We start from the raw sequence: 14,141 nt of genomic DNA, 5'->3' as shown, positions 1-14,141 counted from the left end.
TCTGGAGCCAGGGGAGGCCGCCTGGCATGGCCCGCGGCCCCCCCGGCGATCGTGGGGGGCGGCAGGAAGGCCCCCGCCACCCAGGGGAGGCTCCAGGGCCGCCGGAGGCCCGACTAGGCCGCGGAGCCTCCCGAGGCCCAGCCGGGCCTCCCTGAGGCCCAGCCAGGCCTCCAGAGGCCTAGGGAAAAAGGATCCCCTTTTAAAAGGGGATCCTGAAAACCATTACCCCCCCCCACTATCCTTTGGGAACCCTGTCGCGGGGGGGGGGGGAGGCCAAAGGCCCCAGGCTTACCTTTAGGAGCGAGGAAGTCCAGCGACGTCCTTCCTGGAGAAGCTCTGGAGCCAAGTGAGGATTCCTAGGTAAGATCCTCCCTTTATTGTGTGGGCAGGTAATCCCTCCCCTACCTGGCCTGGTCTCCTTGGCAACGCTTCCCCCAGGTGGGATTGGACAACTGACTGAGGTAGGCGGAGACCTCCAGGTATCACACCTGAGGGAAGGCAAAGCCAAGCCTATGCTGTTGGGGCCACTCCAGATCTAGGGGCTGCACGCGTCCACGCAAAGGGCGCCCCCCGTTTTAAGCGGGGAGCGGTCATTACACCCTTCGAAGAATTAGTGAAAGGATATAGGACAGAGGGGGCCAAAATAGTCTCAAAATTGTATAAGGTGTTATTAAACAAAGGGAAATCACCAAAGGAAAGTTTGAAAGAATATTGGAAGTTAGATACTCAGGAACAGATTTTATATGAAGATTGGGAAAGAATCTTTTGGCAACCACGCTTTGTTGCGACCTCTGGGATAATCCAGGAACAGGGGTTGAAGCTGGTACAAAAATGGTATTATACACCAGTAAGGTTACCGGTATATCATATTACAAAATCTGGAAGTAAGAATTGCTGGAGGAAATGTGGAGTGATGGGAACGTACAGTCATATGTGGTGGGATTGTCTGTTAGTTAATGAATTTTGGAAACAGATTGGTATAGAAATATCGGTAATTGTGGGAAGGAATGTGGAAATATCTAAATTAGTGGTTCTTATTACCCTGAGTAGTACCAAGTTAAAAACAAAAGAGGAATGTAAATGGGTAAAATTGATGGTAGTTGCAGCCAGACAGGTTATAGCGAGTAATTGGAAAAATGCAGAAGAGCTAGGGGTGAACCAATGGAGGAAAAAACTGAATATTATAATTTTAGAATACTGTTAACTGTGAAGACACATAGAATGAAAGGGCTTAAGGTCAGTGAGAAAGAGGAGGATTGGTAGATATAAGAAATTAGATTTATTAAGAATAAGTTGAATTATGATAAAAGTGTGTATTGGCAATAAGTAATATGAAATTGAAATATGGAATAGACGGGAGGTCAGGTCTTTAGTCTTAAGACCAATATATGTTTTATTGTTTGCTAAGAAAATTATGTGTCTATGGTTATTCTTGTGTGTAATTTGGTACTTGTTTTCTTTTTTCTTTTTTCTTGTTGTATCAATAAAAATCTTTTTAAAAAAAGAGAGAAAGAGGAGGATTGGTTTGAGATGATATTGAATTATTTGGGTAGGTTTGAACAATTTGGGGCAATTAAAATGTTAGAAGTGAAATAAACCTTTTGTTAGGAGGCGTGTTAAGGTATATAGAAGTGTACATATGGTTGATTTGAATATGTTATTATTGAATATTATTGAATATGTATATTATTGAATATGTATACCCAATACCCCCCAGCTATCTGGGGGGTTTCACTGTTTGTGTTTTGGTGGTTGGTAAAAAAATAATAATAATCTTTGCAAGTTCCAAGTACTCAAATAGTTTTATCTGCCATTCCTCCTTCGTTGGAATTTTCTTTCCCTTCCAATTTTTGGCAATCAACATTCTCGCAGCTATTGTAAAAATGCCCTCTTCTTATCACTTGGGATGTCTGTTGACAAAATGCCTAGGAGGAAAGCTATCTGGGGTTTTTTTGCAAATGTTTTGTTTGAACATTTTTTAAAGCTCCTCATAGATGGTATCTAAAAAGTTTTTAATTTTTTTACAGCCCCACCACATGTGGCACATTGTTCCCTCAGCTTGTTTGCACCTCCAGCATATATTTGAATTTGTGTTGTACATTTTTGCGAATTTGCTGGGGGTCATGTACCATCTATAAAACATCTTCGTGAAGTTTTCCTTTAATGTATAACAAGCAGTGAACTTTAGATCTTTATTCCATATTTTTCCCCAAGCCACCGTCTAAATGGTGTTACCTGTCATTTAGGATGGCTACTACTGCAAATCTTTTTGTCCCTGAACAGACCAAATGGAAAGATTTGCAAACATTCTGGAATCAAGCACTTCAACCACACTTCAAAAGAGTATCTTGATATTCAAACTCTACTGCAAGGGACCTTGGAGTTTATGAAATAAAAAGTGTCATGTTTTGGTGTTTTGAAATAAACGGGTGTCTACAGCCGAAAGATAAATAGATGATATAACAACAAGTTTTATTGTTCTAGCATTCTCTGGACAACGCACAGGAATGATGCAGGGGAAACATTATTTTCTTCCTAAAATGGCATCATAGAGTTGGCATTTCTTTAGCTGAAACTCCTTGAAGCCAGCAGCACTGAAGAGCGCATTGTACTCTGAAGGGGTTCGCTCTTTTCCTTCGGTATGAAGCAACATCATCATGGATTGGAGGTGTGCTTCCAATGGCCCACTTCTGTCCTCGTTGAGAACTATTTCCACCACTAATACTCCACCACCTGTTTCAAAGTATATTTCATTAAGTTAGGGAAACGAAAGATAGACCATTACTTCTTTTGAGACAGCATGTTCAAAGAGCTCAGCTTCATCTTTCCAAGCATCCTGGGATCAGAAGCTCAAGTCAAACGAAAAGCAGTTTAACCTGAGTGCCCCTACTGTATAAAAATGGAAGATCTATGTGGCAACCAAAGCAGGCTGTGAATTATAATTCATAGAATGTTCTTTTCCCCACCACTTTCGCTCCAGTAGCCTGCCTGAAATGTGCTCAGCATAGGTGCAGCATTTTCTATAGTTACTGAATTTTGATAATGCAAGTTGCTACAACTATTCACCTTGAGTTCCTAGCTTAGGAACACACATGGGCAGGGGTGGCACAAATGAAACAGGAACCTTGTTACCGTGAGAAAAACCGACAACAACAGAACCTTAACAGCACAAACTTAATTCCCTGATACAGAAGTGACATTCTAGTCAGATTGTGATGGAGGTGCTCTTTTATAAGAGAAAGAATGCACTTATGCAGCAAATGCTAAGATTTGTAGTATGAGCTACAGAGGGAGACATGATGCCTCCCTATCATATATACACTCTCTCCAGAGTGGCTGGGGAAACCTAGCCAGATGGGCGGGGTATAAATAATAAAATCATCATCAACAACAACTACAAGTCCCAGATCTTACTGGTATTTTCTTATCCTGGGCAGGAGGAGCCAATGGACTATAGTGGCAGACTGGTAGTGGGATGGAGCGTCAAGCACCAGAAAATAATCAGAAGCATTGAGATCTCACTGTAGGTGCCAGTGTGTCAACAGAGGAGTTAATGATTGAGGCCTCTGGTCTCTGGACTGCTCAGAATAACTAGAACTTGAACGGGGCTATCTGTTCCAAGGCCCAAGCCATGACTGTGCACATACATGTTTCCCAACTTTGGGCCAAACTCTCTATATATTTTTGAAAACATTTCAGTCCCACTTTTTCTGTTCATCCAGGACACTCAAAGCACCTACAAATGAAACCTCAATCTTGACCCAATTCAAGACTTGTTTTAAAACCTCTCTGTAGGCAATGCATACAGCGAGCTCTGGCTCACTTACGGACCCTCCAAGTGTCCCTATTTTCCAGGGACGCCCCTGATTTAGAGAAGCTGTCCTGGTTTCTGATTTGATCCCAGAATGTCCCACTTTTCCTTAGGACGTCCCTATTTTCATTGGAGAAATGTTGGCGGGTATGGAGTTATCCAACCCATAGCCATCAGAAGGCAATTCTGTATAGAGAAGGGGTTTTTATGTTTAATGTTTTATTATGTTATTATATATATTCAAAGCTGCTCAGAGTGGCTTGGGCAACCCAGTAAGATGTGCGGGGTATAAATAGTAAAATTATCGTTATGGAATGGGACGTCCCAATTTTCATCAGAGAAATGTTGGAGGGTATGCACTTATTGCCCACCACAGCTCCAGTTTTGGCCAGTCCTGCCTTATAAGCACACGTACCAGGCTTGCAGGCCTTGTGGAGTCTGGTTAGCAGCTGCACACACTTCTCGTCGTCCCAGTCATGCAGGATCCTAGCCAAAATATAGAGGTCAGCTTCTGGAATTGGGTCTTTAAAAAAATCCCCTGTAATAAAATGGGTAGATGGTAAATTAAAGCAAGCACCCAATTAAATAGTTGAGCGCTACCCTTCAAAAATACCCTGATTATAAAGCTGGTGCCAGCAGAATATGTCATTCTTGATTTCTAAGGCTTTTTACACACCATAACTTCAAGGCACGTTCAAAGGACATTCTTCCCCTCAAAGAGTTCTGGACGCCACAGTTTGCTAAGAGTGCTGGGAACTGTAGTTATGTAAGGTCAGCAGCCTGAACAAACTAAGCTCCCAGGACTCTTTGACTGTTAGAGTGGTAAAGAGAGATTTAAATGTAAGGCATGGATATGACTATTATCTAACACAAAGGAATAAGCAGAATTATGGAGCAGAATTCACCGCTCAAAGCACAACCACACTTGGATTTTGTTCTGAATCCATTTTACTCTCTAGTAGGTGAATATGGGATGTTTTATGTCTAACCATACCTCCTTTCCTTTCCAAGATGATCTAATGATCTGAGGAGCCAACTTTTGAGGGAACAGGAGTACCAGCTTGGCCCTGGCACTGAAATTTGTGGGTGCCCAGCCCCTTCATGGGTAATTTTGTGGGTGCTTGGGCACCCAAGGTCCCAGGGCATTGGTACCTATGTGAGCAAGAATGGAGGGGGCAATGCCCCAATGTCGCACGTGTGATGTCAAGAAATTGGGAGGAGCCAGGGAGGAGCCAAACATGGTGGCAGTGCAGCTTCAATGTCTGGGGGGGGAATCCTCCCCCTCTTCCTACCACCACGACTGGTTCGCTGCTCCTTCCTCTCTGCAACAGGTAGAGGAGGAGAAGGAATTAGTCACTGAAGCTGTGCCGTGCTTAGCCTCCTCCGTCTCCACCTCCTCCTCTACCTTAGCCACTGTGGTGTAGTGGTTAAGAGTGGTAGAGTCGTAATCTGGTGAACCGGGTTCGCTTCTCTGCTCCGCCACATGCAGCTGCTGGGTGACCTTGGGCTAGTCACACTTCTCTGAAGTCTCTCAGCCCCACGCACCCCACAGAGTGTTTGTTGTGGGGGAGGAAGGGAAAGGAGAATGTTAGCCGCCTTGAGACTCCTTCGGGTAGTGATAAAGCGGGATATCAAATCCAAACTCTTCTTCTTTCCTTCCTCCTCCTCCTTTGAGCATGGGAGAATCCCACCCTCCTCCCCAAAAATATGGGGGGGAGGACTCAGCCCCTAGGACATGGTATCCCTGGTAATGACACATCAGAACCAAGCACAGTTACCCTCATGGAAAGTAATCCGGTGTTCTTCTGGGGATACGAAATGCTTCTTTGCCATTTCCACTACATTGGGTAAGTCGAAAATGGTCACCGTAGAGTTTGGATACAATGCAATGCATTCTTTAGCCAAGCCGCAGCCACTTCCTTCAAGGGAGAACAAGGAAAAACAAAAATGAAAACTTCTCAAAGCTTCTTTCAAACACTCCTGTGCAAAATATCAGGACACCACCTCAGGTAAGTGCCTCTCCAACCATTTCATGGGCAGGGACACACGTCACCACCTGAGTAGCTTCAGGGATTTGACAGGATTGAACTTGTGCCACAGATTATTCAGGATATAAGCAGATCAAAATATGTGAACACAATACATTGGAGGAATACTTTATTATTTATTTATGGCATCCATATCCTCCCCCCCCTCCCCACCGTAACACAATATCTTGGAGTAGCATAGAATAGAACATTTCAAAATTAAACTACAAGATTAGGATATTGCATTGGAAAGCAACCACAATTCATTGTGTACAAGGAGGGCGGGGGGAAAGACTGCAGGTAGAATAAGGATAGGCAGAAATGATTAGCAAGGATAACCCTCGATGTCAAGTTTGGGGAGGAGACAGAGCCAGTGTTTCCCAAACTTTGGTCTCCAGCTGTTTTTGGACTACAATTCCCATCATCCCTGACCACTGGTCTTGCTAGCTAGGGGTGATGGGAGTTGTAGTCCAAAAACAGCTGGGGACCCAAGTTTGCGAAATACTAGGTTAGAATGAACAGATTCAAAACAGATAGAGACAGGTCAAGGAGAAGAATGCTGCAGGACAAGAGGATGAACTTGACCAAAAAAATTACTCAACATGTCCTGACATATGAAAACTAATAGAGGAAAACAGCTGGGAGGCAAATAGAATAATAGTACTGAAGGATGTTTTCAAGAGGAGAGCAGAAACAATATGTTCCTTCTTGTTATCACCCATCTTTGGAATTTTTGTGGTCTTGTTTTGAATCTTTTTGCTGTTAATGACTAAACTGTACCAGAATAGGGCACACACGAGACACCCACATGATGTTGACAGGCAGAAAAAGAAAGACAGCTGAGGCCTTTTCAGCTTGCTCCTCTCTGGAACTCACCTCCCAAATCGCAAATGAGTGGGAAGTGAGAAAGATCGAAGGCAGCCATCACATCTCTGCCCCACAGATGCCAATTGGAATTCATGCTGTGAGAGAACCTTTTCATCTCGCCCTCTGACCTGTAGATTCAAAATGACTTTGGCAGGTAAGTGGAAACAATACCCACATGCAGCCTGATTTGTAATTTAGGGCTTGACTCTCAATCACACAATCACGCTCTGGGCAAACACCATGAAGCCCCAATTGCTCTGTCAACTGCTGTGCTGGAAGGAATGATTTCAGGAAATTCTTGGCCCAAAGCTATATATGACTTATTGCCACCTCTAGACTGTCATTGTTTTACAGGAAGGACTGAAGAGCATACTGGGAAATTCAGTTTTAAGGAATTAAAACGAAATAAAATGCTCCAGTGCAACAGACCCACTTTAAAAAAGAAACTGATTTTTTGCTGCAGTTTGGAAAATGATGGGGAAATAAACTGAAATGTGTGGAAGGAATAACCTGATTATCTGGAAGGATGTATGAACAGCCTGCAAGAAAATCAGGAAGGATGCAGGAAGAATGTTCATTGTCAAATACTGTGTTTTTTGCTCTATAAGATGCACCTAGTTTTTGGAGGAGGAAAACAAGAAAAAAAACATTCTGAATCTCAGAAGCCAGAACAGGAGCGATCGCTGCGCAGCAAAAGCAGCGATCCCTCTTGCTGTTCTGGCTTCTGTTATAGCTGCGCAGCCTGCATTCGCTCCATAAGACGCACACACATTTCTCCTTACTTTTTAGGAGGGAAAAAGTGAGTCTTATAGAGCAAAAAATAGGGTAATCTCCCCACAACCAGACAAACAGGAATGCTCCTAACAACCAAAGTGCTCAATAAATAGGTCAAATAAATAGGAAAGAGCCCCATGGCATCTGGTCCCATGGTGTCTGGGTGACTGAAGTGCTCTAACCAGTTGTGATTGAAATCCAACCAGAATTGGCCCAGGATGTGCAAATCCCAGGCAAAGGCCACTGAAAACATTGTTCCCAGCATTGCTGGAGAAATACTAGAAATGCTAGAAAGGGGGGAAATGGGGGACGTCTGGATTGTATGCACATTCCCAGAGATGTTTCCTACAATTGCACAATTGTTCAGTCTGACAAGAATGACCGCTCCCCACATCAAATGGCCACCTTTTGCGTGGTCATGCGCAGCCCCCCAGGTCCCAGTGCGGCTCCTGGTAGTTCAGGCTGGCTTCATCCTCCCCAGGCTGGATACCTGGAGGTCTCCGCCTACCTCAGCCAATTGTCCAATCCCGCCTGGGGAGGCGTTGCCAGGGGATCGGCCAGGTAAGGGGAGGGACCATCCTGCCCCCACAACAGAAGGTGAATCTTACATGTGAAGCAGCAGTCGGCTCCAGAGCTTCTCCCACCCTCCCCTCCCTCAGTCAAGTCTTCTTTTGCAGGTTAACCTCTTCTCCACAGGTGCGCAGGCGCTGCTACGTCAGGGCCAGAAAGGAATTTTCCTGCACTGGCAGGTTTTGCCTTTCCCGTAGCAAAACATCACAACTTTGGTGGTTTCAGGCCTTGGGCGGAATCCTTTAATCTATCTTCCTAAATGGGGGGAGCATGAACCGGTGACCCACGCCCCCCTTGCGGCGGTGATCCCAGGGTTCCCCGTTGAGGGGAGGCATTGGCCATACGCCGAGAGGTTGTCATTGTTCTCCCCTCCAATGGCGGCGAAACGGGGGGCGGGCTCTCTGCTTGAACATATGTTCTCCAGAGCCAGCCCAATCCCCACACACTCTGGATAACCCTGATGTCTCCCAGATCCTTGGCTGGGGACGGGGAAGGATAAACGCCCAATGCCTGAGCCAAGGTCTCCCTACATCTGAAACTTAATAAAGTTGTGGCCAGTTTAAATCCCATAGCACGTTGTCTTGAGTCATTATTCCACTCGGGGGTTGCCTGGGGTGGGGGGACTCCACCTGTCCACACAAACACCCATTCCCTCAAAGGTAAGAACTCCCGCCTCTAAAAAAACCAACCTGCTTTTACCTAAAAAGGACATCAAATAAATTGCTAGATGAATCGCCATGTATTTTCCCAACTGGGCTTTTTCCTTGCCTGAAACAGAACATTTGTTGTAATTGAGTGAAAATTAGGTAGCATGATGACCAAAGAAAATTCCAGATGTTCCCCACCACCACCTGAAAACAGAATACATTACATGTATTGTTTTAAACCAGCGTTTCCCAGACTTGGGTTGCCAGTTGTTTTGGGACTATAGTTCCCATCATCCTGGACCACTGGTCTTGCTAGCAAGGAAAGATGGGAGTTGGAGTCCAGAAACAGCCAGAGACCAGAGTCTGAGTAACACTTTTAAACTGTAGCTGTAAAAATCACAGGGTTCTTTCCCAAACCAGCTTTTATCTGAATTGAGAAAAAGAACAACTTAGATGCATTCTAAGCTAAAAATGTCTACACTGTCTTAGCTTTATCACTTTCAACAGTTGGCATCTTGACTTCCCTCATGGCAATCATCTTCCAAAGGCAGTTCAGCATTTCATTGCACAGAGCCATTTTCTACATGAGTACACAGAGCTAGACACCCACACCCATCCTCTTACCTCACTGCATCTGTCAAGTAGTTCAAATTCGGAAATGTGATCTCAGAGAAGAACATCATATGATGATACTGAGACTTTGGGCTCGATTCAGCAAGGTAGAGATTGGAAAAATCTGTGCTTCCATAAAGAGCTGATAGACGGGGAAAAAGAAATCAATGTTTTCACACCTTTGTAGAAGGCAAGTTTTTCTCCCTAACTGCAACTGTGTGAACAAAATGTCTGAAGCAACAACTCACAAATAAATTATCTAAAGCCCTGAAAGTAGTAAGATGAAGCCAAGTGAACATCCCTTTCCTACACAAACTAGTAATTCTTCAGAAATGAGCAAAGCATCAAGTTCATTAGCTATAATTGTGATGACATTCCTTTCCATTTCATTTCCTAATGGGTGAGCTCAAAAGCTTATTATTTAAGACAATTCAACTTAGATTTTAGCCAGAGAGTGCTTTGTGTTTTAAGGTGCTTCCAGGCAGAGCTTTAACAAGCATCCTCCTGTTCCTACATCCTCCTCTGGCTTCTGCTACTGCTACTCTAGGAGAGTCCCAGGTGGGGGTGCTCAACATTCCTGCCTCTGATAATAACAGTGATTAAGTAATCAAGCATCCTCAGCAATGGTGCTGCCTGCCAAGTGCTGAAGCATTAGAGCTACCTCTGCATTTTGTGCTCTAACTTTCTTCAGAAACGTCCGGTTTTCCTTTTAAAAAAAGTCTGGGGGCCCCTGCTGGCATGTGCACCCCTTTCACAAGCCCTCCTGGGAAAGACCCCATCTGAAACCCTGAAGAGCTACTCCCAGTCAGAGTGGAGACAATACTGAGCTAGATAGACCAATGTTAGCTTCCTGCGCCTCTAGGTTCTTAGGTGTCTCCCTTATTTAGATGGCAATGTTCATGACTTCATCTGCTTCCAGTTATGGTAGACCTGCTCCATTTGGGCATCTGTCCTGAAGTTGCGTCCTGATGGCACCATTGCACACTTTAGCAGATAAGGTGGCTGAAAACAGTCATCTTCAGCTACACGTGAGTCAGAATTTTGAAACAACTTGAGTTGCTTCTTCCTTCCAATGTGGTTACCTTGGCTGCCCGTCCTCTCCACTCGCAGGAGCTTTAAGGCCACACAGGTATCCAACAGCCTCTCCATCCCAGTGAAGCTGGTGCCCAGACGTTCAGCAATAGTTGTTGAAGGCAGGAGTTTGCCTGATTCCAAAAGCAGGTCAAATACTCCCAACTCAGCAGCAGTAAACATAATCTGGAAATAAATGGGGGTGGGGATTACAAAAGTGAATCCAGGTCATCCACAGCAAGGATAGAGAACCTGTGGCCATCTACATAGTGGTGGTTAACCCATGGACCTCTGGAAGCTGTTGTGTTCCCCATCAGCCACAGTCTGTATGTAGTCCAATATCTAGAGGATCATGGGCTCCCCATCCCTGATACACAATTATGAAGGAAGAAAGGATGTTGAGAGAAGATGTTTTTGAGACACAAAGGCTGTGTACACATTACCATTTACGCTGGCTCCAGCACGCTTCCACCTCTGGTGTTTAAAGTCAAGTACACATGACATGAACCACAATCCATCTGTATCTTGTAGCTTTTTGAGAAACACTGTTGTTTGATGCATTTCCTTTCAAACCAGCTTGCATCTGGTTTAAAACCGAAATACACAGTTAAGCGGCGGTGTGTACATTTCAGTCTGCACTGCACATGCACAGTTGGGCAACCTCATTTGGAGCACACAGAGTCAAAATATAGAGCTTACTGGTTTCTGCTGCATTGTATTACATCTGTTGTTAGTTACCTTGAATGTACAAGGAAAAGTGGAACCAAAGAATGAATGTAGTAATTGCAGATCACCTGACTGAAGCTCACAGGCTGCTTGTGGTCTGCAGATCACAGTTTGCGAACCTCTGGCAATAGGGGATTGCCGTGTTAGTTTATGCCTGAACACAAAAGCCTGAGACCTGACTATTGACATTGTGCAATTAAAATGTACCTGTCTGTTCTGCACATGTTTGCTTCCCATTTTGGAATCTGGCCTAGTTTTGACACTGAAAACGTAAAGCCATTCTGCACGAAGTTCTCTAGGGCAAAAGTAACGAGAAAACAGACGAGTTCCTTGTATTTTTTATTCAGAGTGGCGCAAGATGTTTGGGTGAAGCTAGGCATTTGTGACAGTCATCGGCTGCAATGTGTTTTGTCTAGCCTATCCAAGTCTCACGCGTTCCAACAGAATAAATGGAGAATCTGGTATTTCTTCCCTATTTCTATTTCCCGTGTACAAATCATGCAATAAGAGCAGGAAAACAGATCTTGATTGCTTCAGTGCTTCATATATTGGAAGCAGATTGTTAGCATTGCGTCCTTTAAACTGTGATTAAATGGCATTGCAGAAATTAAAATAGTGAAATGTGGAATGGAGTTGACCAGGCAGTTGCCCCTTCCCTAAATCAAGTAAAATAAAATTATCTAACTGAGGTTCTGCCCCCCCACTAACATAAAGCCTGCCCCCCCCCCAACATAACTATGCCCATGGAAAAACAGTCTTTTCAAACATGCCCTCAGTTAGTATGACCTAGTTGGAATGCACATTTAATGAAACATTTTTAAAAATGTATTAAATTTTGCTATAATGAACGTGTTGTACCCACATTAACGTTTTCTCAGGGTGCTTCCAGATGACATGTTCATTGAACATTCATTCCTATTGTTTTCAGAGAGATTAGATAGCACTATGTCAAAGAAAATGTTATCTCACCCTTTCCTATCACATTTTCCTATGACTTTACTTATTGCAACAAATCCATCCTTTGCGGGGAGCAGGATTGTTGTGCAAAACTTCCCAATGAATCAGCTGTAATTGTGTAACCTGCATTTGCTGGTATTTTACGTGAATCCCACCCCAAATTAGTAAGAGTCTGGAAGTGCCTTCACTTTATGTTACCACAAAAAGAAACATCAAAACTAGGCCAAGTTCCAAAAGGGGAAGCAAGTATGTTCAGAAAAGACAGGAATTTTAATTGCACCACCATTCATATGTAGAAAACCCTTGAGAGTTTCATTATTCATAGACATTACCCACAAATCATACCTTTGAGACTAGGCATCCGTACTTGTATTGAAGCAGGGGCTTAATAGATTCAATATCTTCTGTAGAGTCCATCGGTCTTCAGTACTCTTGTCAGACACACGGAAGTCTTCCTCTGCTGTTTAGACCACTCTTGTCTCAGTGCCACACCAATGCTTGCAATATTGCTGTGCTGTATTCACTGAACATATCAAGAGAGCCTTAGCTGGAATCAAAACAGACTCTGTGGATACTTGATAAGTTTCCTTGGATGAATTAATTGCGACAACTGGATCATAAATACCAAAAGTTATTTTCTGTGGAACTGAACTTGTTTCTTTATTTAGGTATTTTTTATACCATCCTTGATTCATGATCCCAGGGTGGTTTACAAAAAAAGAATAGCACAACAGAAATGTAAAACACAAACAGTACATTTTGCTACACCCAGATATTGACAACATATTCCCTCGCTGAAATATATGCTTGCACCAGCCTCCAGGTAGTATAAAAACATTATGCTTCCCACAGAGCGATGCCTCTGTGAAGCTTAAGATATTGGCATGATAAAAAAAAAATCCTGTTTTTGTTGTTAGATACATAACACTTCCACAGAGCAGCAAACATTTATAAGTACATGGATGATTTCCAGGGGCAGGGAGAAGGGGGAACACAATAAAAATCACTCTTAACAGTATCAAAACTAATATATTTTAAAAGTAGTACAGTGGTACCTCGGGTTACATACGCTTCAGGTTACATACGCTTCAGGTTACAGACTCCGATAACCCAGAAATAGTACCTCAGGTTAAGAACTTTGCTTCAGGATGAGAACAGAAATTGCGTGGCGGTGGCGCAGCGGCAGCAGGAGGCCCCATTAGCTAAAGTGGTGCTTCAGGTTAAGAAGAGTTTCAGGTTAAGAACAGACCTCTGGAACAAATTAAGTACTTAACCCGAGGTACCACTGTATATTTTGGTGCATCCATATTGTAACATATGCAAGCTAAATGAAACAGCCCAACTAATAACCTCCCATAAACTTTGGTCTGCAACAGGTAAGTCAGCCTTCACCTACTTAGAGACTACAACTCCCATTAGCTCCAGTCACCATTGCTGCAATGACTGGGGCTGATGGGAGTTACAGTCCAAAATACCTGGAGTACAACAAGTTAGCAAAGGCTTCCTGTCAATTGCATGCAATATGCTAGCAAGGGATTACTTTTCCTCTGTGCCCTTTAATTTCTTCCCACTGCACTTTTCCTACTACCATTTTGCTACTTTGCTATCACTATCCCATTTTACCTGTGTTGGGGCTCCAAGGAAGAAGTGGCAAAGCCTACATACATCACGGAGAGCAAGGCTTATAGCCTCTACACAGAGCAAAGTTCAATTAAATATCTAAACTCTTCATCTTCACGTGAGACAAAGTGGCCTTCCTTTCTGCTTTCCTTTTGATAATTTGACAGCAAGGGATTTTCCTTTGTTTGAAATCCTTTTTACAAGCTGATTTATTGCTTGCTCCTAAACCCCCTCCACCCCCAAGCAATCCATTGTTTTGCAATAAGCAAAAGACCCTCTCATTATGATGGCTCTGTGTGTGTGTGTACAGTACTCCATTGAGGGAGCTGGCCCTACCATTTGCAAGCCCATTTTGACAATATTGAAAGGAGAAGCAGTTAGCAAATTTAATTATTATTCATAGTGGTTTTAACTGCTAAGGCGTGGGAGTCTTCGGCTTCTGATGACAAAATAATTTGG

General features: G+C 43.6%; 1 protein-coding gene across 1 annotated transcript; it reads right to left on the bottom strand.

Annotated features, from left to right (window-relative positions):
- Positions 1–2,487: 2,487 nt before the first annotated feature.
- On the bottom strand, positions 2,488–12,634 carry LOC308475819 (acetylserotonin O-methyltransferase-like). Its single transcript, XM_081003237.1, has 8 exons — positions 12,408–12,634; positions 10,391–10,565; positions 9,321–9,450; positions 8,749–8,817; positions 6,715–6,833; positions 5,590–5,730; positions 4,227–4,349; positions 2,488–2,733 (listed from the first exon to the last, which is right to left on the bottom strand). Exons 1-8 carry the CDS (start codon positions 12,477–12,479, stop codon positions 2,525–2,527), a joined length of 1,038 nt encoding a protein of 345 aa, XP_080859363.1. The 5' UTR covers positions 12,480–12,634; the 3' UTR covers positions 2,488–2,524.
- Positions 12,635–14,141: the final 1,507 nt, after the last annotated feature.

This window comes from Podarcis pityusensis (assembly GCF_964106645.2).
Source record: "Podarcis pityusensis genome assembly, chromosome: 4".
Lineage (NCBI taxonomy): Eukaryota > Metazoa > Chordata > Lepidosauria > Squamata > Lacertidae > Podarcis > Podarcis pityusensis.
Note: the sequence above shows the minus strand (reverse complement) of the source record. Positions and strands in the feature narration are given on the sequence as shown.